Source organism: Schistocerca nitens, chromosome 1, assembly GCF_023898315.1.
Source record: "Schistocerca nitens isolate TAMUIC-IGC-003100 chromosome 1, iqSchNite1.1, whole genome shotgun sequence".
Lineage (NCBI taxonomy): Eukaryota > Metazoa > Arthropoda > Insecta > Orthoptera > Acrididae > Schistocerca > Schistocerca nitens.
The window spans coordinates 539,435,230-539,462,560 of NC_064614.1; the positions used below are offsets into that span (position 1 = coordinate 539,435,230).

The window sequence follows — 27,331 nt, forward strand, 5'->3', positions numbered from 1 at the left end:
GTTTCCTTGTTGAGGGATTTGGAAAATGATGGTGAAGCAAGGTTTGAGATTAAGAAATTCTGGGATGTTAATAGGAGGTGCTTTGTGGGCAGTGGGATTTGACCATGGATGGGTGGAGGAATGAACTGAATCATCTGCTTTGGGTTGAGTCCGATAGGTAGGGTTACCGGCAAGAAAGTGCGAGGGTCGTTCAATAAGTAATGCCCCACACATTTTATTCTCAGAACATATTTATTGTTAAGTCAGAATTTGGTGACAATATATATTAACATGTCTTGTCCATGTCCTATATTTGTACATAATCTCCATCACGTTCTATGGCCATATGCCAAGATTGTGGAAGAGCATTTATTCCCTGCTGGTAAAAGCTCTTGTCCTGTAGCCATAGCCATGTTTTCATGTCGTGACTGACCCTCTCGTCTTCTTCAAAGTGTGTTCCCCGTAGAGAATCTTTAAACAGCCCAAAATAACAGAAGTCAAAAGGTGCCAAGTCTGGACTGTAGGGTGGATGAGGCAATGATGTCCAGCCCAATTTGGCGAAGTGTTCTCGGGTTCACAGACTTGCGTGTGGGCGTGCATTATTGTGTTGGAGCAAGATTTCTGCTGGATTCTTGTCCGATCAAACATGTCAGAAACAGTTCTTGAGTTTATTCAGAGTCTTCACCCATGAGAATGACGCCATCACAATCCAAGAAGACTGTCACCATGACTTTTCCAACAGAGGGGGTTGTCTTGAATTTCTTCTTTTGTGGTGAGTGAGGATTACGCCAGCACAAAGTGGTGCACCCAGTTCTCGTCCCCCGTAACAATCCATGACAGAAAGGCCTCTCTGTCAGTTTCAAAATGCTCCAACAATTCAGATGAAATGGCCTTTCTTTGAATCTTGTTGTCCACTATGAGCTTTTGTGGAACCCACTGTGAGCACCTCTTTGAATATCTGAGAGTCTTGATTGTTGCAGACGCGCTTCCAATGCTGACCGACAACTGTAGAGCCAATTCTTGAGTTGTGATGCACCAATCGGCACAAAGAATGGCATCTGCACGATTCAGCAGTGGCTGTGACAGGACGTCCTGAGCATGGCTGATCATGGAGCTCTGTTTCTGCATTTCCTGAGGCTGCAACTTTCTTTAGCCATTACCTAATCATACTCCTATCAACTTCAGCATCACCATACACTGCACATAAATGTTTATGGATGATCACCACAGTTGCTTTTTCTGCACACAAAATTCAATAACAGTACGCTGCTTGTAACGTGAGTCGTACATAGATGCCATTTTGATGCTGTACTATGACTCTGCCATCTGCCAGAATGGTTCAAAATTCCACTGGCGCACAGATCAAACATCAAATGTGAAGCAAGCACCATCAAGGACATTTGTCTATGTATACCAGTGGCTTTAAAAAAAATGTGGGGCATTAGTTATTGAATGACCTTGGTATTTCCACTGTAGGGACAGGGAGAAGGAGAGAAGGTCTTTAACAATTTCAGCATGTTTCAGTTTGGGAGTGGGGCAAAAGAAATCTCATTTGGAATGGACTCATACTCTTGTGGGACTAAGGCTTTTGGAGAAAAGGTTCATTGCTGTGTTTCAGGTCTGTTTAGGTTCTGGATTCTGTATGGTGGTGGTGGTGGGAGTTTCTGAGGATGTCGTAAATCTATGCCTGGGAGGAAGGTTTTGTCAGCTATGAGGGGATGTGGGAGAGGTTAGGAGGCTGTTGTAGAGGTGGTGGATAGTGTAGTCCACGGTGGGAGTAGGAGGTGAACAGGTTGGAGAGTTTTTTGAGGTGGCATTTGTACACTTTTCTAGTTCTTAGAGGGCAAAAGTTTCAATGTGAGACGTGGGAGCAGGAATTTGGGATTGCAGAGCAAGAGAATTTTACAGATGGATAGGAGGAACTACAAGGAGGTTTGGACCTGATTTACATGGTTTTGCAGGACTAAGATGATGATGAGTATGAACTGGCAGAATTCAAACACATGGAGTGTATTTCGTAAGGAGGGATTACAGCTGGAGTTGGGCAATTTGATGGTAAGGCCACCTGGAGAAAATTCATGAACTAGGCAACACCACCTCATATCTATTCATGTCAAACCTACCAACCATCAGCAATACCTCCAATTTGACAGCTGCCACCCATTCCATACCAAGAAGTCCCTTCCAATTAGCCTAGCCTCCCATGGCAGTTGGATCTGAAATGATGAGCAGTCTCTATCAACATATACCAAGGGTCTTAATGAGGCCTTCACAGACTTCAGTTACCCAACTAACCTGGTAAAGGAACAGATCTCCAGTGCCTTGTCTCTCCAGTCACCTACCACCTCCAGTGTCCCATCTGGCCACAAATGAGCACTCCCCTTGTGACTCAGTACCATCCAGGACTGGGGCAACTGAATCACATTCTCTACCAGGGCTTCAACAACCTCTCACCATGCCCTGAAATGGGGAATATTTTACCCACTATTCTTCCTATCCCATCCAGAGTGGTATTCCCCCGCCCACTGAACCTATGCAATATCCTTGCCCATCCCTACTCCATCCCTGTTCCCAATCCTTTGCGTCATAACTCATATCAGGGTAACAGGCTGAGATGAAAACCTGCCCCATACATCCACCCACCATGCACTGCTCCAGTCCGGACACAGGTACTCCTATCCCACTGCAACCACTGTGCTGCTTTCTACATGGACATGACGGTCAACAAGCTGTGTGTCTGTATGAATGGCCACTGACAAAATATGTCCAAGAGACAGCTGCCCCCCTCCCCCCCACCCAGTTGCTGAACATGCTACCCAACACAACATCCTTCACTTTAACGACAGCCTGCGCCATCTGCATCCTTCGTACTAAAGTCAGCCTTTCTGAACTGCATATGTGGGAACTCTCCCTGCAATATATCCTACGTTCCCATAACTCTCTGTTCTCAACCTTCACTAATTCCTCTCCTGCTTCCACTTCAGCACTACACAGCCTTCTATTCCACCAACGTATCCACTAATCAATCTTTTTTACTCTCCTCTATTTCTCTCCTTTTCCACTCTCTTCCCCCCCCCCCCCCCCCCTGTAACCTCCTGACTGCACCCTAGTGGCCCTATCCCATCCATCAAGTAGCACTACACCTTCTACCACCCCTACCCTGCTATCCTTTCCCTCCCTTGCCCCAGCCTTGTCCTCATCCTCCCCCGTCCCCCAAACAAAACAAAACAAAAAATCTGCCACAGTTTCTCTATGCCGTCTGGTGTCAGTGGCTAGAGGCAGTGGTCGTGTGTGTGTGTGTGTGTGTGTGTGTGTGTGTGTGTGTGTGTGTGGGTGTGGGTGGGTGGGTGGGTGTGGGTGTTTTTTCTACTTTAGAAGACGACTCAAATGTACAGCAATCTTTTTGTTCTGCTGGTCTGCAAGTCAACATCTCCTCTATATGGAGAGTAGCAATCCATCCTTTCCATAATACTGCCAAATTGGAAACTACACGTGTCCAAGATGTAATAAATTGATTATTTGTGAAAAACAACCAAGGTGGAAAACTTCAAAACTTCCTTTAATAAACATAAAGCTATGGTACCCCATATGAAAAAAAAAACAAATATTCTATATAATGGAATAAAATTTAACAACAAATTTCCAAAAGTGATCAAGGACAAAAATGAAATACATGCCATCAGGAATATTAATTAGAAAAGCATTTTTATACTGTCATGGGTTACCTGAAATGATATGTGAATTATGTTGACAAACATAGTCATGATTAACTGCTATGATTAAGAGTCATTTTACAACATGTTCAATAGCATACAGAAACACACTGCCTGAAAAAAAGAAAAGAACCACCCAGAAGATGAGGAGGAAACAAAGCAAAACTCCATACGTTGAGAGGGTGTATCATGCAATTCCAATGAATCATTACAATATCGAATGAAATTCACAAAGAACTCTACAGTATGTACTCATGTATCAGGATGATGTTGCACCACTTCTGACCTGGATGCATGCACCAAATTACTTGAGAAGGATATCATAAAGCCATTGTATCCTTTTCTAAGACAAGCTGGCCCACAACTGTTGTAAATGGACCTCGATATCCTGGATACTGGCACTGGGATGGAGTTGACTTCCTAGCTGGTCCCTCAAGTGTTCCATCCTTTGATCACTACCAGCTATGACCTAAAGTCATATTCAATGGCTGCCCACACCATGAGTACCACTGCTGAATTTCTCCAAAACATTGGAAGAATGGGACCTCTCCCAGGTCATCTCCATACTTAGCCAACAATAAGTCAATCATGGTAGTGCACAACTACGATTCATAACTGAACACATTACAATGCCATTCATCAGCAGTCCAACCTTCTCAGTTCGGCACCACTCCACATGAAGCCATTTGTGATGTAGTCTCAATGGCAGCCTACGCATGGGATAGTAATGGCTTAGTGCAGCTGCTGTTCGTCCCTGACCAATGGTGCAGGATGACACAGAACCCTGTAGAGAGTCCATTACTTATTTTCAGATGGCAGCCACAGATGTGTAGGGATTACAATGTTCTTGGTGCAAAGTATGATGATTTCCCTTGTGGTGATCAGACATGGCTGATCAGAATCTAGATGCCTACTCAACATTCCCATGCAGTCTAACAATGGGCCCTTGTTACATATGAATGTCCTACAAATCTGGATATTGGACAAATTGGCCAGCTGGGCAAATGGAGACCTGGGATGAGGCCTCTTTTAAACTGTCAGATGCTGATAACACTCTCTCACACAAGAAAGTGGCATCTCCCCGTTTTTTTTACAGCGATCACTGGACCATCTAACACAGTTTGTACACCTTATGTACCCTATCTGGCCTGGTAACACTAGCAATGCATTATCAAGGCAGTTCCACCTGCCACAGAGAATTGTGACTACAATCATTTACATAACTGTTGATAGTATGTATGTCCACGAATACACATGTATCTGTTTACATCTCTGTACGTGTATATATTTATGTGCGTGTATTGTGTAAATTTATGTCCATACAAATTATATTGATGACAAATAAATAAATAAATATCTCAAACAGAATGACATGCTCCATAACAACCAGTGTAGATTCCTGAAACATTGTTCATGCAAAATTCAATTTGTGCTTTTGTCACAGGACATCCTAAAAGCCATGGATCAAGATGCAGCACTCCTTTACTTCTGAAAAGCATTTAATTCAGTACCACATCAATACTTATTAGTGACCGCACAATCACATAGGGCATCAAAGTAAGTCTGGGCCTGGCTTGGTGATTCCTTGGCAGGGGGATGCAGTATGTCATCTTGAATGAGGAGCTGCTGATATACACTGAGGAGACAAAATTCATGGGATAGTGGTATGCACATGTACAGACGGCAGTAGTATCACATACACAAGGTATAAAAGGGCTGCATTGGCAGAGATGTAATTTGCACTCAGGCGATTCAATAGAAAGTGTTTCCGATAAGATTATGGCCACACCACAGGAATTAACAGATTTTGAACATAGAATGGTAGTTGGAACAAGAAGCATGGGACATTCCACTTTGGAAATCATTAGGGAATTCAATATTCCAAGGTCTATAGTGTCAAGAGTGTGCCAAGAATACCAAATTTCACACATTCTCTTTCACCAAGGACAACCACAGTGGCCCACTGCCTTCACTTAATGACTGAGAACAGTGGTGTTTTCATAGTATTGTCACTGCCGATAGACAAGCAACACTGTGTGAAATAACTGCAGAAATCAGTGAGTAATGTATGATGATTGTATCTATTAGCAAAGTCTGGCAAAATTCCTGTTAATGGGTTATGGCAGCTGATGAGCGATGTGAGTGCCTTTGCTAACAACACAACATCGCCTGCAGCACCTCTCCTGGGCTCATGACCATATCGGTTGGACACTAGATGACTGGAAAACTGTGGCCTGGTAAGATGAGTCCTGATTTCATTTTATAAGAGCTGATGATAAGAGTTCGAGTGTGGCATAGACTCCATGAAGCCATGGACCCAAGTTGTCAACAAGGCACTTTGTGAGTGAGGGGTGGATCCGTAACAGTGTGGGCTGTGTTTACATGGAATGGACTGGGTCCTCTGGTCAAACTGAACTGGTCATTTATTGTAAATGGTTATGTTTGGCTACCTGCAGACCATTTGCAGCCATTTATGGGTTTCATATCCATAAACAACGATGGGATTTTTAAGAATGACAGAGCACGTCACTGAGCCTCAATTGTTCGCGATTGGCTTGAAGAACATTCTGTACAATTTGAGCAAATGAATTGGCCACCCACATCATCTTTCATAAATCCTATCCAACACAATCAAGAGGTAAGTTCAAGCACAAAATCCTGCACCCGCAACACTTTCGCAATTATGGATGGCTATAGGGACAGCAAGGGCTCAGTACTTCTGCAGTGGACTTCAAATTACTTTTTGAGTCCCTGCCACATCAAATAGATGCACTACACCATGCAGAAGGAGGTCGGACACAATATTAGGAGATATCTCATGACTTTGGTCACCTCAGTATAAAAGTAACTTCAGGCTTGCCTCAGGGTGCGTAGTGGCCTCTGCTGTTCATACTGTATATTAACAACCTGGCAGACAATAGTAACCTCAAGACTGTAGGGAAGCAGCCTACTCACGCCATATAAAATTCATATGCTTTCCATTGTGTGCCAGCCTAGTCCGCTGTAACTAGCTATGACGTCACGAATGTTGTACAATACCTTAAAAATAAAATAAATAATCTGAAAAGTTAATAGCATGTCAGGAGTGATGCTAAAATGATAATGTGTTACGTTTCAGTTTAATAACTTCAACAGTTTTTGAAATTTGGCCATTTTACGGAAAAATCATTGGCGCAACAGAAAGGAGCTAGAAACTTCAAAATTTATATTCAGATTCCTTTTTCATTGTAATTTAATGGAAACAGCATGCTGGATCTCTCAAAGTAATATTTTGATTGAAATTCATGATTTTCTGTTTTTGTGTCCCAAAAGTTCGGAAGCAAGATAGATTAAGTAAGTGATTAGATAAAGCTTGGATGTTTAGATTTAGGTAGAATGGAGATATGCTATAATAACAAAGATCTGGGAAGTTTCAAAAAGGTAGCTATAAAACTATAGCTGTAGCGTCTCTCCAAAGGGCAGGTTCAGAGCTCATCTACTGCGTGCAGTACAACTAAAATAATTCTCTCGCCAAAAGTATTTAACCTAGACACATTATAATTTTATTATAGATACTTACCTGTGTGCTGATTGCACAAGTAAATCATGAACTTCATTGGCCTTCAGTGAATGAAGCAATTAATTATTTAGTAACTTGAAGTAGTGTTCTGCTAGCCCCAGTGGTTAGTCAGTAAGGCAAATTTTGTCGGCTGCGCCTTCGGCGGTCCGCACCGCGGCTATATAAATAAGAGCGTGCGAGCTAGAGTAAGACCCCAGTTCTCTTCTAGATTCATGTCAGCGTACATTCCGTGTCGGAAGCCACGTCACGTTTGTGCAGTTGCCATGAACAGTCTTGGATGCCGTATTACGTAACTCAATATGCACTTAACAATGAGTTCGCATTGGGGTAAAGTGTTAATTATGGAATGACTCCAGCGATTTAGTCTCAGTTTGCGTATATCGTATTTTCACGTGACGCCACAGGACAGACTTTCTACCATTACTAGCGTGGCATTTGATGAGTATTAACATCAAATTTTGGCGAGCATTCACTTTGAAAATTTACATCGATAACGGTTATTGAACAGTTTCGTTATCTAGGGATAATAGGATCCGCACAATAGACTCTGAACAGCTCTGGTAGTACAATAGCTGATATGGGTAATCATTTATCTGGAATTTTATGCTTTATCATTTTCAGAATATAGTGAAAATGGTTATAGTAAACTGCATTTTCTATGAACCCCAGACATCATCCTAAATCCTCAAGAGTAATGAACTTCAGTAATCAATAACTTTTATTCTCCATCTGAGTGGGCGCAGTGAACTCTATTTACAGGCATTACATTTTTGCTAATTACTTTCTGGTTGCTAACATTGTAGTTAGAGAGCCTGTGTTGAGAACGGCAACAAACCTAACAATAGAAGAAATACTAACAAAATTTTCCACCTACCGCCCAACATTTCACAAATGATATAATTTTCTGTAATGAAGTACTGTCTGATAAAGGATGCATAAATATTCAGGGAAATCCTGGTAAATTTTCAAAGTGGTGTAAAAACTGGCTACTGGCTTTAAATGTTTGGAAATGTAAAACTGTATGAAAAAATGTAGTATCGTTTGTCTACAATATCGAGTCATGGCTGGAATCAATCAAATCTTACAAATACCTGGGGGTTACATCTTGTACAAATATAAAACAGAATAATTACATAAGCTCACAGTCACAGATAAAACAGGTGGCAAACTTTGGTTCATTGATAGGAGACTGGGAAAATGCAGTCTATAAAGCTTTTTGAGATTGCTTACAAAACACTCGTGCAACCGATCCTAGAGTATTGCTCATGTGTGTGGACCAATATCGAATAAGACTATCATGAGACATTAAATGTATGAGGCATGCTCAGAAAGTAAGTACTGTGACCATAATCGGCTGGTTTGTTTTCTTCTGAGGGTTGGAAAAACTGAGGTGGTAGAGGGGGATGCCCTCAACACAGCAAGCATTGCAGGATCACGGGAGCACATAAACACACATTGTACTGTCCAGCTGCATGAAAGATGTTGGTAAGAAATCCCGTCAAGCATAAGCTGCATGCTGCGATCTGCTTCCAACTCGTGAAAGATATAAAACACACTGAAATTTTTTCATGAATCAAAAGGGTGAAGGTGTTATGGACAGAATAAATGTGTTTGAGTGATGTAGGGAGTTTAGTGGAGGCAGAACAAATATTCATCACAAACAGAGGAGTGGAGGACCTTGTTTTTTTTTTTATGATGAGTTAATGCAAAAAACTGAGGAAAATGTTCGTGAAGACTGCCGACTGACACTGGATGAAATTTCTTCAATGTTTTCACAACTCTCCAGAACTCTCTTATACATGACACTCACAGAAATGGAAACTGTGGACACAATTGGCTCTAAAACAGCTGACAGAGCAGCATGAGAAAAATGGATCAGTAGCACCAGTGAATTTCTTTGTGTGACTTGAATTGGAAGGTGAGAATTTCCTCAGCTCTGTTGTGTCCGGGGATGAAACATGAATGGGTCATTACACGGCTGAGACATAAAGTCAGTCTCACAGTGGTGTCGCACCAATTCTGCACCTGCCAAAAAAATTTCAAACCACAAATTCAGGCAAAAAGACTATGGCCGCAGTATTTTTGTATGGATAAGGCATCATTTTTGTCAAATTTCTGCCTCGAGGAGAGACCATCAATGCACAATGTTGCGAGACTTAAAAAAAAAACCAGAAGGAGCATTCAAAACAAAAAGAATTGAATGTTGATGAGAGGAGTGTGCTTGTTGCACAGTGCCCATCCTCACACAGCTTTACAACCAAGGTGACTTGGAAAAATTTGGTTGGAATGTTTTGAATCACCTCCCGTACTCCCCTGACCTGGCTTCGTCATGTTATCATCTTTTCACCTCCCTGAAGGCAAACATGAGTGAAATTAAATTTTCAACCAATGAGCTGGTGCTAAAAGAGGTTCTGAAGTGGGGAAATGGGCTGTTGGGAAAGTTTTTCGTGCAGGGTATAAAGAAGCTTGTACCACAGTTCACCACATGCATTGGACAGGATGGCGATTATGTAGGAAAATAGTCAACAAGCATGAAAACAATATCCTGCAATTTTTTCAAATACACTTTTTCTAAAAAATATAAAAATGCAGTAGACTTATTCTCTGAACATCCCTTATATACAATGAAGAGCAGTATGAACGTTCATAGGTTTGTTTCATCCATGGGAGAGTTTCATGGAAATGATGAAAAAAGTGAACAGGCAGACACTTGAAGATGTATATCATATATCCCAAAGAAGCCTGCTCAAAAAATTTCAAGATCCAGAATTAAGTCAGGAAGCCCCTACATAGCACACCTACAGGAACCACAAAGACAAGATTGGACTAATTACAGTGGGCACAATGGTATCCAAGTACTAATTCTTCCAGCATTCTGCATGCAAATGGAATGGGAAGAAATCCGGACAAGTAGTGGAAAGGGAAGCACCCTCTATCATGCATTTCACAGTGGTTTGTAGAGTATGGTTATAGATGTACAGTACTCTTTTCTTGTGTTCTAATTATATTACTCACACTAAACTCAAATTCTTATATTCCTAACAATCTACTGCAGCTACGTTTAGTTACTTGAACTAATCTACTATTGGAGACCCACATCTGAAAACATTAATAGGAAAAAATTTTGAATTCATTAGACAGATTTTATGTAACAGTTTATTCACACCTTATCTTGACAGTGTGCTTCAGAAAATATACATAAAATATTGTACAGTCTACAATGCATCACACAATGTTCATTTCATTTAAATTAAGGCACATCTGTACACAATACAATTACAAAATAAAACCTCTCATACAAAAATATTTATATAAATGTTGTGATCACAAATACATGCAAAACATTAACAATAATTTTCACAGTTATCTTCTTTCTCTAATACAGTAAATTATAAAACATCTACAAGCACTTTTCTTTATTAATGGGCTCTTTACATTAGTTTTGTTTAGAACATTGAGGAGGCAAATCAAGTTGAATCTCTGCTGGGCGGCCAATTTTCTACATCCTCTCTACGTCTGTTGTCAGCATTGGTAGTTCTGGAGTGATGTACTGACCTTCTAATAAATTTTGCTGGCCTACCTACTATTCTGGATAGCCTAGGCTGGGCAACAGGTTTGCCTATTTTTCTTCCTCTCGTAGAAAGCTTTCTTATTACAGTGTTACTAGGACCAGGTTGCGATATCACAGCAGGAAATACTTCACTTGCAGATGAACTGCCAGTTTCACTGGAAAAACTATGTCTATGGGAATAATCTACATTATTTAAGTATGTTGAAGAAGATACATCTTTTTCAAAATTAGTAAACATTGCTTTGTACTTGTTATATATTTGCTGAGATTTATACTGAATAAGAAATATTTTTTCTGTTGCTTTCCCCCCCTCAGAAACAGGTGTCTCTAAGTTGGTAGTGTTTCCTAAGTATTTAGTCAGCTTCCTTACTGTAACTACAATCTGGGGACACCTTTTCAATGTGTTGCAGTCTACTGGCAAGTTTGCCAGTTCAGTTAAATATTTAACACAGTTTTCAAGCTTGGCTTTTGAACAACAAGTAGATGCTTTTATGAGAGCATCTAAGCATAACAGTTGACTCACAGTTTGCAATTGTTTTATTTTAGTAAGTCGAGTAGTTCCAATTGATGGCAAAGCATTCTGCACAGGTGGTTCAGACAGTTCGACATGTGGCTTAAATATTGTGTTATCTCCTTCTGCAGTTCCAGTCTGCAAGGAGGACTTCCTCTTATGAGACACTGGGAATTGGTGAGATCTGCCTGTTCTGCAAAAATCCACCTGATCATCTTCACTGCCTGCAGCATTGTCTTCACTAACAATATTAGATAATGTATAATTATTTGGTAACACATTACTCTTGTTTTGATCATAGGAACCACCTACGGCTCGAACACTGTGTTCACTGTTGTCTGTAATAATACCTGTCCCCGTTATTTCATCATCAGCAAACTTTTTGGGCTTTATTTTTCGTCCAGAGCGACTCACTCTTTGTGCTTCACCCTGAGACGAAGGTGATGTAGATTCATTTAGAGATTTTTTACTGTTTAATTTATCAGCAGACTTCAAAATCTTTGAGCTTCGCTGGTTAACAGAATTTCCTTCAGTTTGTTCAGAACTTTTGGATGCCCTTTGTGATTCAGGAGAGGTTTGGTTGAAATCCGACTCCCAGTCTGACTCGCTGTCTTCATTACACTTTGTTTCAAAGAGCTTATCATTAACTCCATTCTCTATCTGCGCTAATGCCTCATTAAAACCCTTCCTCTTCAATGGTCTTCCAAATCGTTCTTTATTTTCAACATATGGAAACATGTCTTCAGCCTTGCAGACTGCTGTCTCATAGGTCCCATAAAATATTACATGATATTTTAACTTATTATTTGTTGCTTCTGCTAAACACTGGACATGGGCAGGCCAAGGTGGATACCCACGAACCTTTGCAAAAACTTTGTCACCTTTCTTAAAAGGACCGGCCATTTTAGAACTATAAAATATATCACTACAAATGAATGTGATGAATGAAGCTGAAATGTTTTAGTGAGGCATTTTTGTGTATACTGTCTAGGAGATAACTATAAGCAAAAGTTACTTTTTTCCTAAGTGTAAGGCAGATGTTTTGAACGGAACTGTATAGCCGTTATGTGATCACATGATGTACTGTAAACTCCAATGTTTCGACTATTTTTAAACAGAGAGCATAAGTCAAGAGATACAAATATAAGCATTCTATGACACTCTATGATTATATTACAGAAACTAAAATCAAGTCAATGTCTGCTTCTTTTCAATGTTGTTTTTATACTGCTCATTGTTTAAGTTGTCTTAATTGACTACTGTATGAAATATAAAATGCAATGAGTCAGTGTAGTTTTGACCACACCAACAAACTTGTTAATGTTATTTACTTTAAAATCATTGCAGCAGTCAGAAGCATTAGGCAGTTTCTTGGATAAAAGCGAATTCCGTCAGCCAAAGGATCTGAAAGAGAAATACAGAATCAAACTCAATGACCCATATACACTATGAATGACTGTACATACTCTGTCAACAAATGACTGTACATACTATGTCTACAAATAGGTAGTCTAATATCTTGTGGTCCAACGTATAAAAAATAGTGGGGGGGGGGGGGGCACACACACACACACACACACACACACACACACACACACACACACACACACACATGTGAATTGGAAATTTCAGATTATTTTCATATATTCTCAGAGGATGGATCTTGCATGTGTTAAAAATTGAGCACCAGGGAATGTTTCTTAAATGTACTGCATGTTTTTAGTTATAAGATTCAGTTACTGACAATTAAGAAATGGTGAATAAATTTGGAAGTAAATATCTGTCTCCTTTGATAGTTGATAACACTGTGCCTGACGATGTAAATTTCATAGTCACATATTCTGAAAAACACTCAAAACATTTTTAAACCTTAAATAACTGGCTACATATAATATTTCAAATTACTGTACACCATATAATGTCATCACACATTTTTATTAAATCAGAACTGTTAATATGTTATCATTAAATCAGGAGTGTTAAGATGCTGTATTCAGAAAAATTTGCAGCGCAGCAACATTTTTAAAGAAAATGAAAAATATTTATTGCAGTTAGCTAGAATATAATTTTGATTATTACTCTCACGGTCTGACAAATACATTTGCCTTACAAATATGAAATGGTAAGATATTTTAAGGAGCTATTAAACAGAATGCATTCTGTTGTTCCTTTTCTTTGAACAAAAAGGACACTCACACAGGTAGCATTAAGTACCAATTAATAAGTAAAGGAAAAGTGTTATTCATGATGCAAGAAAAATAATTTCACAGAAACTGTTATCAGTTCTGTTATTTGCCAGTTCACTGTACTTCTAGATGACTGAATGATTTGACTTGGCATCAGCTGGTTAGGACAAAGCGTAATGTAAAAAAGGAAAACACAAACACTACAAAAACTGTTCCCTATTGAATAACAACCTCAATAACTGCAGGTAAGACATTCCTAATCTAATTTATTTGTATGTCAGTATTCAAAAACAATTCCACTGACAAAATCAAAAGCTTGTGTGTTCCAAAATCTTTTGAGAAATAAACTAATGGTTTGAAGATTACAAATAAGTGCTGCAGGCATTTTCCAAGTGATTTTTTTTTTTTTTTTTTTTACATTAAGTTAATGTAGAAGTCCTGACCTCATTTTAATGGCTTAATATTCAATCTAAAATATATTACAATTAGAGAAAATATTACAATTACAGAATTTATAGCATAATTGAGAGTTAAATTAGTTCATATGTATGAGTTCCTCAGTATTCAGTGGTTCTGTCTCAATGTTCCTGTATTGTACATGCCTCTACAACAGATCACAGCTCTCTGATACATTGTTCATAAGTGGGAAATCTCTCTGACAACAATTAAGCAACTGAAAATTGCTAAGAATGGCTTAATTGGAAGGGCTACCAAGAGTCATGCACCAGGAATACCAAAGATGTGTCAAGTACTATTCTGTCTTCTGGATGCTGTCTTGTCTACAGGAAGTACAGGATTTACCATTATGAGATTTTCACTCTGCAGTGAAGTGTGCACTGATATGAAACTTCCTGGCAGATTAAAATTGTGTGCTGGACCGAGACTTGAACTTGGGACCCTTCCTTTTGCGGGCAATTGCTCTACCATCTGAGCTACCCAAGCACGACTCATGACCCGTCCTCACAGTTTCAATTCTGCCAGTACCTCGTTTCCTAGCTTCCAAACTTCACAGAAGCTGTTCTGCGAACCTAGCAGAACTAGCATTCCTGGCAGAAAGGATATTGCGGAGACATGGCTTAGCCACAGCCTGGCGGATGTTTCCAGAATGAGATTTTCACTCTGTAGCGCAGTGTGCACTGATATGAAACTTCCTGGCAGATTAAAACTGTGTGGTTCACAGAAGAGCTTCTGTGAAGTTTGGAAGGTAGGAGGCGAGGTACTGGCAGAATTGAAGCTGTGAGGACAGGTCTTGACTCGTGCTTGGGTAGCTCAGATGGTTGAGCAGTTGCCCGCGAAAGTCAAAGGTCCCAAGCTCAAGTCTCGGCCCGGCACACAGTTTTAATCTGCCAGGAAGTTTCAGGATCTACCATTGTCATCCACTTGACTGAGTGGCGGGTCAGTGGTAGGTCTATGTGCTCTGTCCAGAGCAGACAGGAACCATGTAGAACTCAGGATTACACCTGTCCCCCTAACCAATAGGTTTGAGGTACTGTCTTCCACTGAAACTGAAACTGATCCAGTGAGACTAACTCCGTGCTGGGAAATGAGTGGTGTCCCGTGTCAAAGGGAGGTAAATACAAAATGGCAGGGCTCTATAAATAATTAGCAGTTCAAACATGCAGTGAATAATGGTATCCCTATGGAAAACGGAACCATGGGTGGGAAGGAACACCATGTGCACTCAGTGTGTATGCCTGAGGGCCTTATTTAGCAACTTGATGAGACTATGGGAAACGGCAGCAATGGGTGGGAAGAAACACAATGTGCACTCAGTGTGTATGCCTGAGGGCCTCATTTAGCAACTTGAGACTATTTCAGCAGCCACTAAGGGAACAGGTTGCAAACAACTGCAGATTGTGATCCCTGTTATGATAAACAATGCCTGTTATCTGAGCTTCAAGGTCATATTTGGATCATTCTAATGACTGGCAGAGACGATTGAGAATAACAGCTTTGCTCACGGCATTACAAGAAAGCTCAAAATGTGCAGCATTTCCCCCAGAACAGATCATAACCCCCTAGTTCTGAGTCACGTGGAAGGCTTGAACCAGAGGCTGCAAAGGTTCTGAAAGGAGCTAGGTTGCAACTTCCTAGGCTTGTGCCACTGACTTCAGAAATGCAGGCTTCCTTCAAATGGGTCAGGTGTGCACAAAACATCAGAGGCTGTTACCCAGGTAGCTGACAGCATATGCATCACATACAAGAATGTTTTCAGATAAGGCGACTCTCTGTTCATTCCAGATAACATCTATAGGAGACCTGGAAGTATTAATGTAAGATTCAAAGAACGATTCCCATGGATGAGACTACTGAAACCGTAATGGTTAAATGCCAAGCATTCACAACAAAATTCCAAAGTTTGAAGCACCGCTAAAGAGCAGTGAAGCTGAAATAACATCAGATACATAAATCTGATTAAGACCCGAAATTGACAGCAGTGAGATTTTTGGGGAAAATTTAAGTGAATATCGAAAGGATAAGCAAATGGGAAATGAAGATGGTGCACTTGTCACAGTAGACAAAAAGTCACTTCCTCTGAGATAGAACTTGTTCTTCTATCCTTCTATCAACTACCAGAGTTGTCTCCTGAGGTAACCAAAAATTTTAGAAAAAACCTCAGTTCACTAGCAGTTAACTACCCCAATTACACCATAATCTTTGGAGGAGACTAATCATCCAACAATCAACTAAGATGATTACAGTTTTGTTAGTGGTGGGCATGACGAGACATTCTGTGAAACATTACTAAATGCCTTCTCTGAAAACTATCTAGAACAGATTGTTTGGAATCCCACTCATGATGGAAATCTGTTGGTCTAATGGCAATAAATAGATCTGACCTCTTTGAGGATGACCACACTGAAAATGACACACACTATGTGATCAAAAGTATCCGGACACCCCTAAAAACATACTTTTTTCATGCTAGGTGCATTGTGCTGCCACATATTGCCAGGTACTCCACATCAGCGGTCTCAATAGTTATTAGATATCGTGATAGAGCAGAATGGGGTGCTCCGCGGAACTCATGGACTTCAAATGTGGTCAGGTGATTGGGTGTCGCTTGTGTCATACACCTGTACGCAAGATTTCCACTCTCCTAAACATCCCTAGGCCCACTGTTTCCTATGTGGTAATGAAATGGAAACGTGAAGGGACACATACAGGACACACGTGTAAAGGCCAACCTCATCTGTTGACTGACAGAGACCGCCGACAGATAAAGAGGGCTCTAATGTGTAATGGGCAGACATCTATCCCGGCCATCACACAGGAATTCCAAACTGCATCAGGATCCACTGCAAGTACTATGACAGTTAGGCAGGAGGTGAGAAAACTTGGATTTCATGGTCGAGCAGCTGCTCATAAGCCACACATCACGCTGGTAAATGCGAAACGATGCCTCACTTCGTGTAAGGAACATAAACATAGGACGATTGAAAAGTGGAAAAACGTTGTGTTGAGTGACGAATCACAGTACATAATGTGGCAATCCGATGGCAGGGTGTAGGTATGGCAAATGCCTGATGAATGTCATCTGCTTGCGTTTGTAGTGCCAACAGTGAAATTCGTAGGCGCTGGTGTTATGGTGTGGCTGTGTTTTTCATGGAGGGGGCTTGCACCCCTTGTTGTTTTGCATGGCATTATCATAGCACAGGCCTACATTGATGTTTTAAGCACTTTCTTGCTTTCCACTGTTGAAGAGAAATTCAGGGATGGCGATTGCACCTTTCAACACGATCAAGCACCTGTTTGTTCATAATGCACAGCCTGTGATGGAGTGGTTACCTAACACTAACATCCCTGTAATGGACTGGCCTGCACAGAGTTCTGACCTGAATCCTATAGAACACATTTGGTATGTTTTGGAATGCTGACTTCGTCCAGGCCTCACCAACTGACATTGATACCTCTCCTCAGTGCAGCAATCCATGAAGAATGGGCTGCCATTCCCCAAGAAACCTTCCAGCACCTGACTGAAAGTATACCTGTGAGAGTGGAAGCTGTCATCAAGGCTAAGGGTGAGCCAATACCATATTGAATTCCAGCATTACCTATGGAGGGCGCCACAAACTTGTAAGTAATTTTCAGTCAGGTGTCCAGATACTTTTGATCACGTAGTGTAAGTGATCATGAGACAGGACAGTTAACTATGATTAGAAAAGCACAAAGGACCATTAAAACAGGTAGAAAGAATTATATGTTCACTAAAGTAGACAAAGAAGCAGTAGTGTCATATCTCAATGTGAAACTTTTAACTCAGGACAGGAACATGTACAGGAACTATGGCTTAAGTTTAAATAGTGGACCATGCAATTAATAGATATGTACCTAGTGAAACAGTTCACGAAGGGAGGGACTCTCCATGGCATACAGTCACTTAAAGAAACTTATAAAGGAACTGGGACTACTTAATAGCAAGTATAAAACAAATTATATGGCTTTTGATAGAGCGTTCCTGAATGAAACATGTTCAGCTGTCAGTTGGGCAATGTGTGAAGCCTTCAATGACCACCACAGCTGAACATTAGTGAAAGATATTTCATGATACCCAAAGATATTCAGGTCATATATTGTGCTGGCATTCAGCTGTTGCCAGCACACCGGTCAGTAAAGATGAAGTGCAAAGATTGATTAGTAGGCACTGTATCAAGTTTGCCTATCACGAGAGAGGCCAGAGACACATCCAAAAGCAACACGCCACCAACAGCCTCTCGACAGCATGTATTTAGGCTGCCGCCACTCAACGGAGGGCCTCGCTCTCTCACTCACTCACTCATCCAGTTTGGCATCTGTCAATTTACTCGCAGAGCGGGTTCAGTTCATCACAGGTTGTGTTGTAGAGAGACGACACCAGACACCTTAATAACATGTCTCCCTTGCTACCTAGCAGTACAAGACTCTACAGTGGCGAACGAGGATAATTCAGTGGCGATTGAAGACAATTAACTTGGCTGAAGATTTTTGCTTGTTTCTCTTGTGTTTTAGCTTGCAGGGATGATCGTGTACAAGTGTTTCTATTTGCTAATTTGTTGTTGTATTCTTGCATGTATTCCAGGAGGGGACCTGCAGAACTAATCAAATTTCGCTTTTCAGAGGCTTTGCTTGCTTTCTGATATAAAGAATTTGTGCAAATCACAAATTCCCCACCCCCTCCACCCCCTGCCCCTGTGCCTCAGCCACAGATGGCTAACACAAGCTTTTCAGTTTCAGAACCAACAAGTCGGTACTTCGCTGATGATGGTATGACAACAACATGATATGCAAGACACTTTGGCCACACAACCACAACTGACCAACCAGCCAGCCCAACAAGTGCCGCTAACCAGTATACCAACGTTCTGGCAATTTAAGAAAACAGAGGAGGAATGGATTGAATACCTGACTTATTTCAAAGCACATTGTCAAGTTCATTGTGTTCACGGTACTGTAAAGTCACAAAACTTCCTTTTGACTGTTGTGTTTAAGTTAACACAAAAAATATTCCTAACTGAATCTCCCCACAAACTCATCTATGACCAAGTAATTGCTGCATTAACTCAGTTCTATGACCAGCAAGTCCAAGTATCTGCACTACATATCAGTTCTTTTGCTTGTACAAAAAGTCGGAATGGACGTACCACTAGTAGTACACAGAATTAACTGGCTTGACTAGGAAATGCAAATTTAAGTGTAGTTGTGGCAACAAATGATACATGATGCCATAACATTCAGTGTCCCAGATAGTAGAAAATGGGAACAGATCTTAAAGTACTCTGATCCATCACTTCACCAAGTATTGCAAATCTTAGAGCAATATAATTTGGGTGCCACAGCGGCCAATAAGTTTGTCCAGTCCCCGATTTTTCAGATAGAGTCGCCCCTTGTTTGCAACCACCCCAAGCAGCGACAACAAGGAGCGCATACAGAACCGTGCAGACAGCCACATAGACATGTAAAGAGGCCTGTGAATTTAGTGAAGTCTTGCCCTAGATGTTTTGCTCACCATAAAAGACAGGATTGCCCATTGCGTAACCCAACGTGTTACACATGTGGAAAAAAAAGTCTATGACCGAGCAGTTCGTTTGCAATGGCACAATATGCCAGTTTTGCCCACTTCCAGAAAAAAACACGCTTTTGCACATGGAGTAAATGCTGTGTTTTCAAAGCCTACAACAGGTTCTGACAAAAGTAAGATTATGGTTGTGTCTCCTTCTCACCCTAGTGCTGTGCAACAATGTTCTAACAAACTATTTGTCTCATTACGAATTGCTGGACATCATGTGAATTTCAGTCAGACACAGATGCCTCAGTAACTTTGCTTAATCGTGCCAATCTAGTAAACACCTCATGGCTTGCAAAGTACAGGAAATCCCAGTGCTTGGGCAGTGTACTTTGTCTGCCACTTACAAATCTCACACTAGGACAGTGTATTTTACTGTGTTGAAATCAAGAGACAGTGAGAACATATTCAGTTTAGATGTCTTTGATTTGTTTGGACTTAGCATTCAAGACAATGCGCTTTCAGTGTCTGCTTTTGAACCAAAAGACAATGTAGCTAGCTTGCTTAGTGAATTTCCTGAACTATTTTCAGAAGGAATGGGGAATGCTAATAATTTTGTAGTGCATGTTACACTGAAAGACAATGCACAGCCTATGTTCTTCTGAACATGCCCCATTCCAACTGCGTTAAGAGACAAAGTAGCCACTGAACTGAAAGAATTGCAAGACACTGGTGTAATTGCTCCCATTCATGCTAGTAAGAGGGCAAGTCTTCCCGTTTTGTTGCCTTAGCTTTCTGGTCGCATTCGCATTTGTGTTGACTTCAAGTCTGAAGTCAACCCATAGCAATTAGTTGACAATTATCCCTTACCTCACCCTGAGGAACTCATAGACAGGCTCAGTGCAGGACGTTAGTTTTCTACGAGAGGTTTGCATGATGCCTACCCGCAAATTCCAATGGATGAAGAATCACAAAAAGTGTTTGCTGTAAATACATACTTAGGACTGTTCAAGTATTTGCTTTTGCCCTTCCGCAGTGCTTCCGCACCCGCCATTTTTCAATGTTACCTGGCACAGCTGATTGCAAAAGCACCATTTTGTTCAAACTACCCTGACAATATTGTCGTCTCAGGTTGTACACCAGAGGAACACATTGCCAATTTGCATACTCTTTTTCGAGTGTTGTCAGATGCAGGACTCTAAGTGTCTTCTCAAAAAGTGTGACTTTTTTCAAACTGAACTACAGCACTTAGGTCATGTGATAAACAGTAGGGTGTGCAACCCCTCTAATCTCATTTGTTTGCAATCCCTGACCTGCCTGCTCCTTACCGTGTGTCAGAACTTCAGTCAATATGAAGCAAGATGACATACTACACTCAGTTCATACCGAATGCTGCTCAGATCGCAACTCCACTGCATTGCTTGTGTCACAAAAATGTACTTTTGTGTGGACTAAATACTGTCAAGACACACTTCAGGAACTCAAAAATGCTTTGCTTAGTGACAAATGTTTAGTGTATTTTGACCCTGCCAAGCTGGTAGTTTTGCAAGTCAATGCTTCTTCCTATGGAATCGGCACTGTGGTTCCGCACAGAATTGGTGAACAAGACAGACCCATTGCTTTTGCCTCAACGTTATTAACTCAAACTCTGTGCAATTATTCTCAAATGGAAAAAGAGTCTTTCACCATTATGCATTGTGTGACCAAATTCTACCACTATTTGACTAGTTGCAAGTTCTTTTTAGTGACAGAACACAAGCCTTTGCAGTCCTTGTTTCATCCGTCAAAGCCGGTTCCTACACGCACTGCTCAAAAATTGCAACATTGGCCTTTGTTCCTTTCACAGTATCACTATGACATTGTGCCAAACCTGCGGCAAAGCATGGCAATGCAGATGCTCTATCTTGCCTTCCAATTGGCCCAGACTCTGATTTTGATGTGTCTGCCTCATCTTGCTGCCAAATCGATGTGCAGAACTCTGAATTGCTACAGTCTTTCCCCTTGTACTATAGAAAAACTTCACAGACATGGAAGCAGACCATGATCTGAAGATTTTGTTGCCTTACATTCGCACATCTTGGCCTCACTCATTGACCAGTATCCAGACCTCAGTTGTGCACTGATATTTTGCACGCTGGCATAACCTTTCAGTTCAACAGGATGCGATTCTAGTTCAAAATGACAGTGGTCAATCAAGTGTGCTTATTCATAGTGTTGCAAAAGGATGTGTTGTGATTGCTCCACCAAGAACATTGGGGAATTATTCACATTCAACAGTTACCACAATGGCACTGTACCTGATAGGCCATGGATGTCCATATTGAACAGATGACATCACAGTGTCGCCCATGCACAAACATTCGCAGCTTGGCCTATGACTCAGTCATCATGGCAACGAGTACACACTGACTTTGCAGGGACACTCATTGGCTTATAGTCATAGACTCCTTTAGCAAGTTCCCATTTGCAGTGCCTATGGCTTCTACCACATCACATAGCACCATTCAAGCATTGTCCTCCATATTTGGCATAGAAGGTTTTCCAGAAGTACTTGTGTTGGACAATGGACTACAGTTCACTTCACATGATTTTGAACATTTTTATAAATGATATGGCATTCGTCATCTAACAATTTATATGTTTCACCCAATATACAACGGTGAAGCAGAATGCTTCATACGCATTTTTAAAAACAGATGGCCAAGCTTCGTACCACCCACCTTCAGGAACAGGTGCTGCAACTCTTTCTCACCTCCTTTCGTTCCCACCCATGAGATGGACCATCACCAGTAGAACTTCTGCATGGTCGCCACCATCGGATGCTGCTACAATTGCTACACCCACTGTAGCATCTGGCTGCTGATGGTCCGCAAGTATTGCTTTGCACCACACAAGTTTGTTTTTTTCAGGGCTTACGGCAACTGTGGGCACAGGGAACGAGGCATGATTCAGGAACATATTGGCTCTTTTGTGTACTTGATTGCAGGTCCCAATGGTTTGCAGTGCTGCTGCCAGAACCAAATTCATGCATGTCATTTGCCCTGTGATTCTGCTGCTTTTCTTCCCCCAGATTCACGGCCTCATGGGATCGTGCAGCCCGTGCGGCCTTATCAGCCGCCCGCTGGTGCCACCTGGGCACCCCAGGAGGAGTGGTTGGATGAAGCATCCCCGCTGACCCTGCTCACCAACCCGATGGACGTGGACCCATCATCATCATCATCATCACCCTCAGGCCTGGATGTGTGCCCAGACAGCAGTTTTCCACAGGATGTTCCTGTTGCCTTGCAAGCCATATGGTGGGGTACGGTGGGAAGTACACCATCCTCCACAGTCATGGCTCCCAGCTCATGTCTACATTCAGCATCCTGTCCCCCCCCCCCCAAAAATGCCATTCGCACCCTCTCTAATGGTGCGGTATTTGGGGGGGGGGGGAGGGGGGGGGGAGTAATGTGCTGGCGTAAACTGTTGCCAGCATACCGGTTGGCAAAGATGAAGTGCGAAGATCAACTAGTAGGTGCTGGATTGAGTGCGCTTATCATGAGAGAGGCCAGAGACACACCCACAAGTGACATGCTGCCAACGCCCTCTCGACAGCATGCATTTAGGCTGCTGCTGACCGGAGGGCCTTGCTCACTCACTCATCCAATTTGGCAGCTGTCAGTTTACTCACAGAGCAGGTTAAGTTCATCACAGACTATGATAATCCATAGTGACCAAATTAGTGACTATAGTGGTACTATTACTGAACAGCTTGCACCACAAACATGGACTCTATTCAAGTTAAGTAAATGTTCCATTTCTTGTAAATAAAGAACTGTATTAATCCACATGTGCATTTGTGTTGTAGAAAGAGGATACCAGCCACCCACAACAACATCCTCTCCCTTGCTTCCTTGCGGTACAAGACTCTACATGTTATTGGCACCAAAGATAAGGTCCAGACACTCATGGTTGAGGCAGAAATTGAAGGAATTTCAAGAAAACATCAACAGGATCCACAAGCAGCAGGAGGAAATAATTGGCGAGGAACTCTGCAATTGAAAGTCACTGCACTTAGTCACAAGTGCAACTGAGTGCAGCATCCTCTCTGTACCTGACATGATGATAGGCAGTTACCAAAATCACTCACTCACAGACAATAGCAGCACGCCATCACAGCCGCCAAGTGCAGCATGTTATGAGCCACATCTGGCATTCAATGAAGCTGCGAGGTCAATGTAAGGGGAAAGCTTTGACTTTCATAACCTCCATCACAGAACCTGGGCGGAACAGTGTGATTATTCAGCATCCATCATTGTAGCCTGTTCATTTTCAACTACATTTTGTGTGCAGTTTTATCGAAGGTGAAGCTGTGACAAAGCTGTGAACATTAGCACAGAATTGCCACTCTTACTTAATGTTTCAGGAGAAGTTCCTCATGACATATTAGTCACAGGAAATCAGGCACTTGTTAAAGATGAAATCATGTTGGACAAAAATTTTGCAAACTCAGGTATACACAGCCTTGCCATATTTTTCAAGAAAACATGTCAGAAAAATCTGTTTCTTAACATGCCTTTTGCACCAACTATTCAACATGGTTCTGTTATGGCGAGCTGTCACACACTTATCAGAAAGACTAAATGAACGTTGTGGAGACAATGAGGAATCATTCAAGACCCAATTACTGGGGCCTGAACACATTAATAATGAGAATGGGAATGGGAATGGCAGCCCAACTCACGGTAACAAGAAACGCTTTGCACGACCACACCATTTATACAATGAGCATAGAGACAACAGGTTCCATCCACACATGCCTAACAGCTGTACTACAGTAATCACCACAACAAGGGGAACTGGTGAAATGATAAAGGTAACAATAATAATGACAACCAAGGAGATGACAGAGCACAGGGACACAATCATGAAAGACACAGTGCCCAGATTGTGGAGGTTAGAGATCCTTGTAAGGAAAAGAAATGACGGAGACAAGGAACCTACATCCTGCCACAGTTATCACTGTAGGTGGGGTTAACTTAAATGTAATCTGGGACAGCGGCAGCCAGAACTCTGCAATTGCAGAAGAGGAACTGGAAAAATGTCTAGAAAAGATCACTTGGCCAATTCTGTGATTACAGAAGACAAAGATACAGAAGCCATTGTAGGAAAGACCACAGAAGCTGCAAGGCAGGTATACCTTGAATTTGAGTACCAAGGCCACACACCCAAATGGGACTTCCTAGTCATTAATAACCTCTCCGTCAATGTAATACTGGGCTTGGATTTTATGTGGGAGTTTCAGGCTTTCTTGGATCTAAATCATCATGAAATTATTCTGCACAAAGAAGTTCAGATGAGCATACGTTTTGAAGAGCATGCAATATGGGCGCACATCCTGTCAACATGCCCGAAACTTTGCCTAAATGTCACTGGTACAGAAGCTGAAGGAAGTTACTCATCATCGATCACGGCAATAACAACCTGGATGGAGTCATGCTCAGTGAAGAGAAAATAGCAGCTACCACCACAGATAAGATTAATGGTGCCAAAGACATTAACAATAAGGAGAAGATCAAACTGATGAATGCAATGAGCGACAATGTTGAGGTCTTCTCATCAGTCAGTGCAATGAAGGACTTTCAGTGTAAGTTCAGGAGGAAAGATCACAAGGTGTTCTTCACTCGACCACACTCCATACCAATAGCATAGAAATGTACACAAACAATACTTGATCAATGTGTAATTGAGCCAGCCATAACATTCTACAAAAAAAACCACCTCATTGTCCTGAAACGAGATGGTGCACTTCGCACAGTACTTGACTCCATGGCAAATGAAATCTACACTGAAGCGCCAAAGAAACTAGTATAGGCATGCGCATTGAAATACAGAGGTACATAACCAGGCAGAATATGGCACTGCAATTGGCAACATCTACATAAGACAAGTGTCTGGTATAGTGGATAGATTGGTTACTGCTGCTACAATGGCAGATTGTCAGGATTTAAGTAGTTTGAATGTGGTGTTATAGCTGATGCATGAGTGATTGGGCACAGCATCTCCAAAGTAGCAATGAAGAGGGGATTTTCCCGTATCAACATTTCACAAGTGTACCGTGAATATCACGAATCTGGTAAAAAATCAAACGCAAGACATCGCTGCGGACCAAAAAAGATTCCGCAGAGCAGGACCAACAATGATTGAAGAGAATCATTAAGTGTGACAGAAGTGCAACCCTTCTGCAAATTGCTGCAGACTTCAATGCTGGGCCATGAACGAGTGTCAGTGTGAACCATTCAACGAAACATCATCAAAACGGGCTTTCGGAGCCCACTTGTGTACCCTCGATGACCGTACGACACAAAGCTTTACGATTCGCCTGGGCCCATCAACACAGACATTGGGCTGCTGATGACAGGAAACATGTTGCTTGGTCAGAAAAGCCTTGTTTAAAATTGTATCGTGTAGATGGACATGCACAGATATGGGGACAAGCTCATAAATCCATGGACCCTGCATGTCAGCAAGGGACTGTTCAGGCTGGTACAGGCTCTGTAATGCTGTGGGGAGCATGCAGTTGAAGTGATATTGGACCCCTGGTGTGACTAGATAAGACTCTGACAGGTGACACATACGTAAGCTCCTGTCTCATCACCTGCATCCATTCATGTCCATTGTGCATTCTGACAGACTTGGGCAATTCTAGCAGGACAATGTGATACCCCACACATCCAGAATTATTACAGAGCGGCTCCAGGAAAACTCTTCTTTGTTAAACACTTCCACTGGCCACCAAACTCCCCAGACATGCCTGGGATGCCTTGCAAAGTGCTGTTTAGAAGAGATCTGCAGCCCCTCATACTCTTGTGGATTTATGGACAGCCCTACTGTAGTAGCCACCTAAAACGCTTAGTCCCGCGCAGGCCCATTACTCCCAGGTGGAAATAGAGGCTTTGGCCATTGTCTACGCTGTTACCAAGTTTCACCCTTTCTTGTATGGCATGAAGTTTCAGTTAATCACTGACCATAAGCCGTTAATATCGTTATTTGGTCCCGCCTCTCAGATTCCGGATAGGGCGGCCCACAGACTACAGCGCTGGGCCTTGTTCCTCTCTAAGTACCATTATGACATTCATTTTCGCCCTACAGGACAGCATGCCAACGCCGACGCTCTTTCCCGTCTTCCGGTGGGCCCGGATCCTATGTTCGATCGAGAGGAGATTATGTGTTTTCATTTGGATGTGGCGTCCCGCCAAGCAGTTGATGGCTTCCCGATCACTAGTTCTCGAGTCGCCAGGGAAACGGTGGCTGACCCGGTTCTCCGGCAAGTAGTTCGCCTCATTCAGCAGGGGTGGTCCTCCCGCCCTCCGGGCCGGGCCTCGGACCCTCTTCGTAATTATTTTCTTCTACGAGACCGCCTCTCGGTCTTGGAAGGAGTTCTCCTTCTGGCTACCGATGATACAGCTCCTCGCGTGGTTGTTCCTGCAGGTTTACGAAGAGAGGTCCTCACGTTATTACATGCGGGGCACTGGGGTGTTTCCCGTACTAAAACCTTGGCTCGCAGACATGTGTACTGGCCCGGTATTGACAGAGAAATTGAGCACTTAGTGGCCGCCTGTCCCCAGTGTGCGAGCCAACAAGCATCTCCCAGGGCAGCGTTCTCTTCATGGCCGCCGGCAACCCAAGCATGGGAACGTGTTCACATCAATTTTGCAGGCCCGTTTCTCAATGGCTTTTGGCTCATTGTCATTGATGCTTATTCCCGATTCCCATATGTGGTTCACTGCTCCTCAACCACTTCAGAAGTTGCAATCCAGGCACTAGCAAAAATCTTTTCTGTGGAAGGT

At 42.0% G+C, this 27,331-nt stretch overlaps 1 protein-coding gene across 3 annotated transcripts in view; it reads right to left on the reverse strand.

Moving 5' to 3' along the window:
* Window positions 1-10,438: 10,438 nt before the first annotated feature.
* Window positions 10,439-27,331, reverse strand: part of LOC126253724 (PC4 and SFRS1-interacting protein-like) — a 40,913-nt gene continuing 24,020 nt past the window's right edge. For all 3 annotated transcript variants that reach the window (XM_049955248.1, XM_049955249.1, XM_049955250.1), the window contains one exon: window positions 10,439-12,737. In XM_049955248.1, the coding sequence (XP_049811205.1) occupies window positions 10,719-12,236 (1,518 nt within the window). In that variant the 5' untranslated portion in view covers window positions 12,237-12,737 and the 3' untranslated portion in view covers window positions 10,439-10,718. The remainder of the gene's footprint in view (window positions 12,738-27,331) is intronic.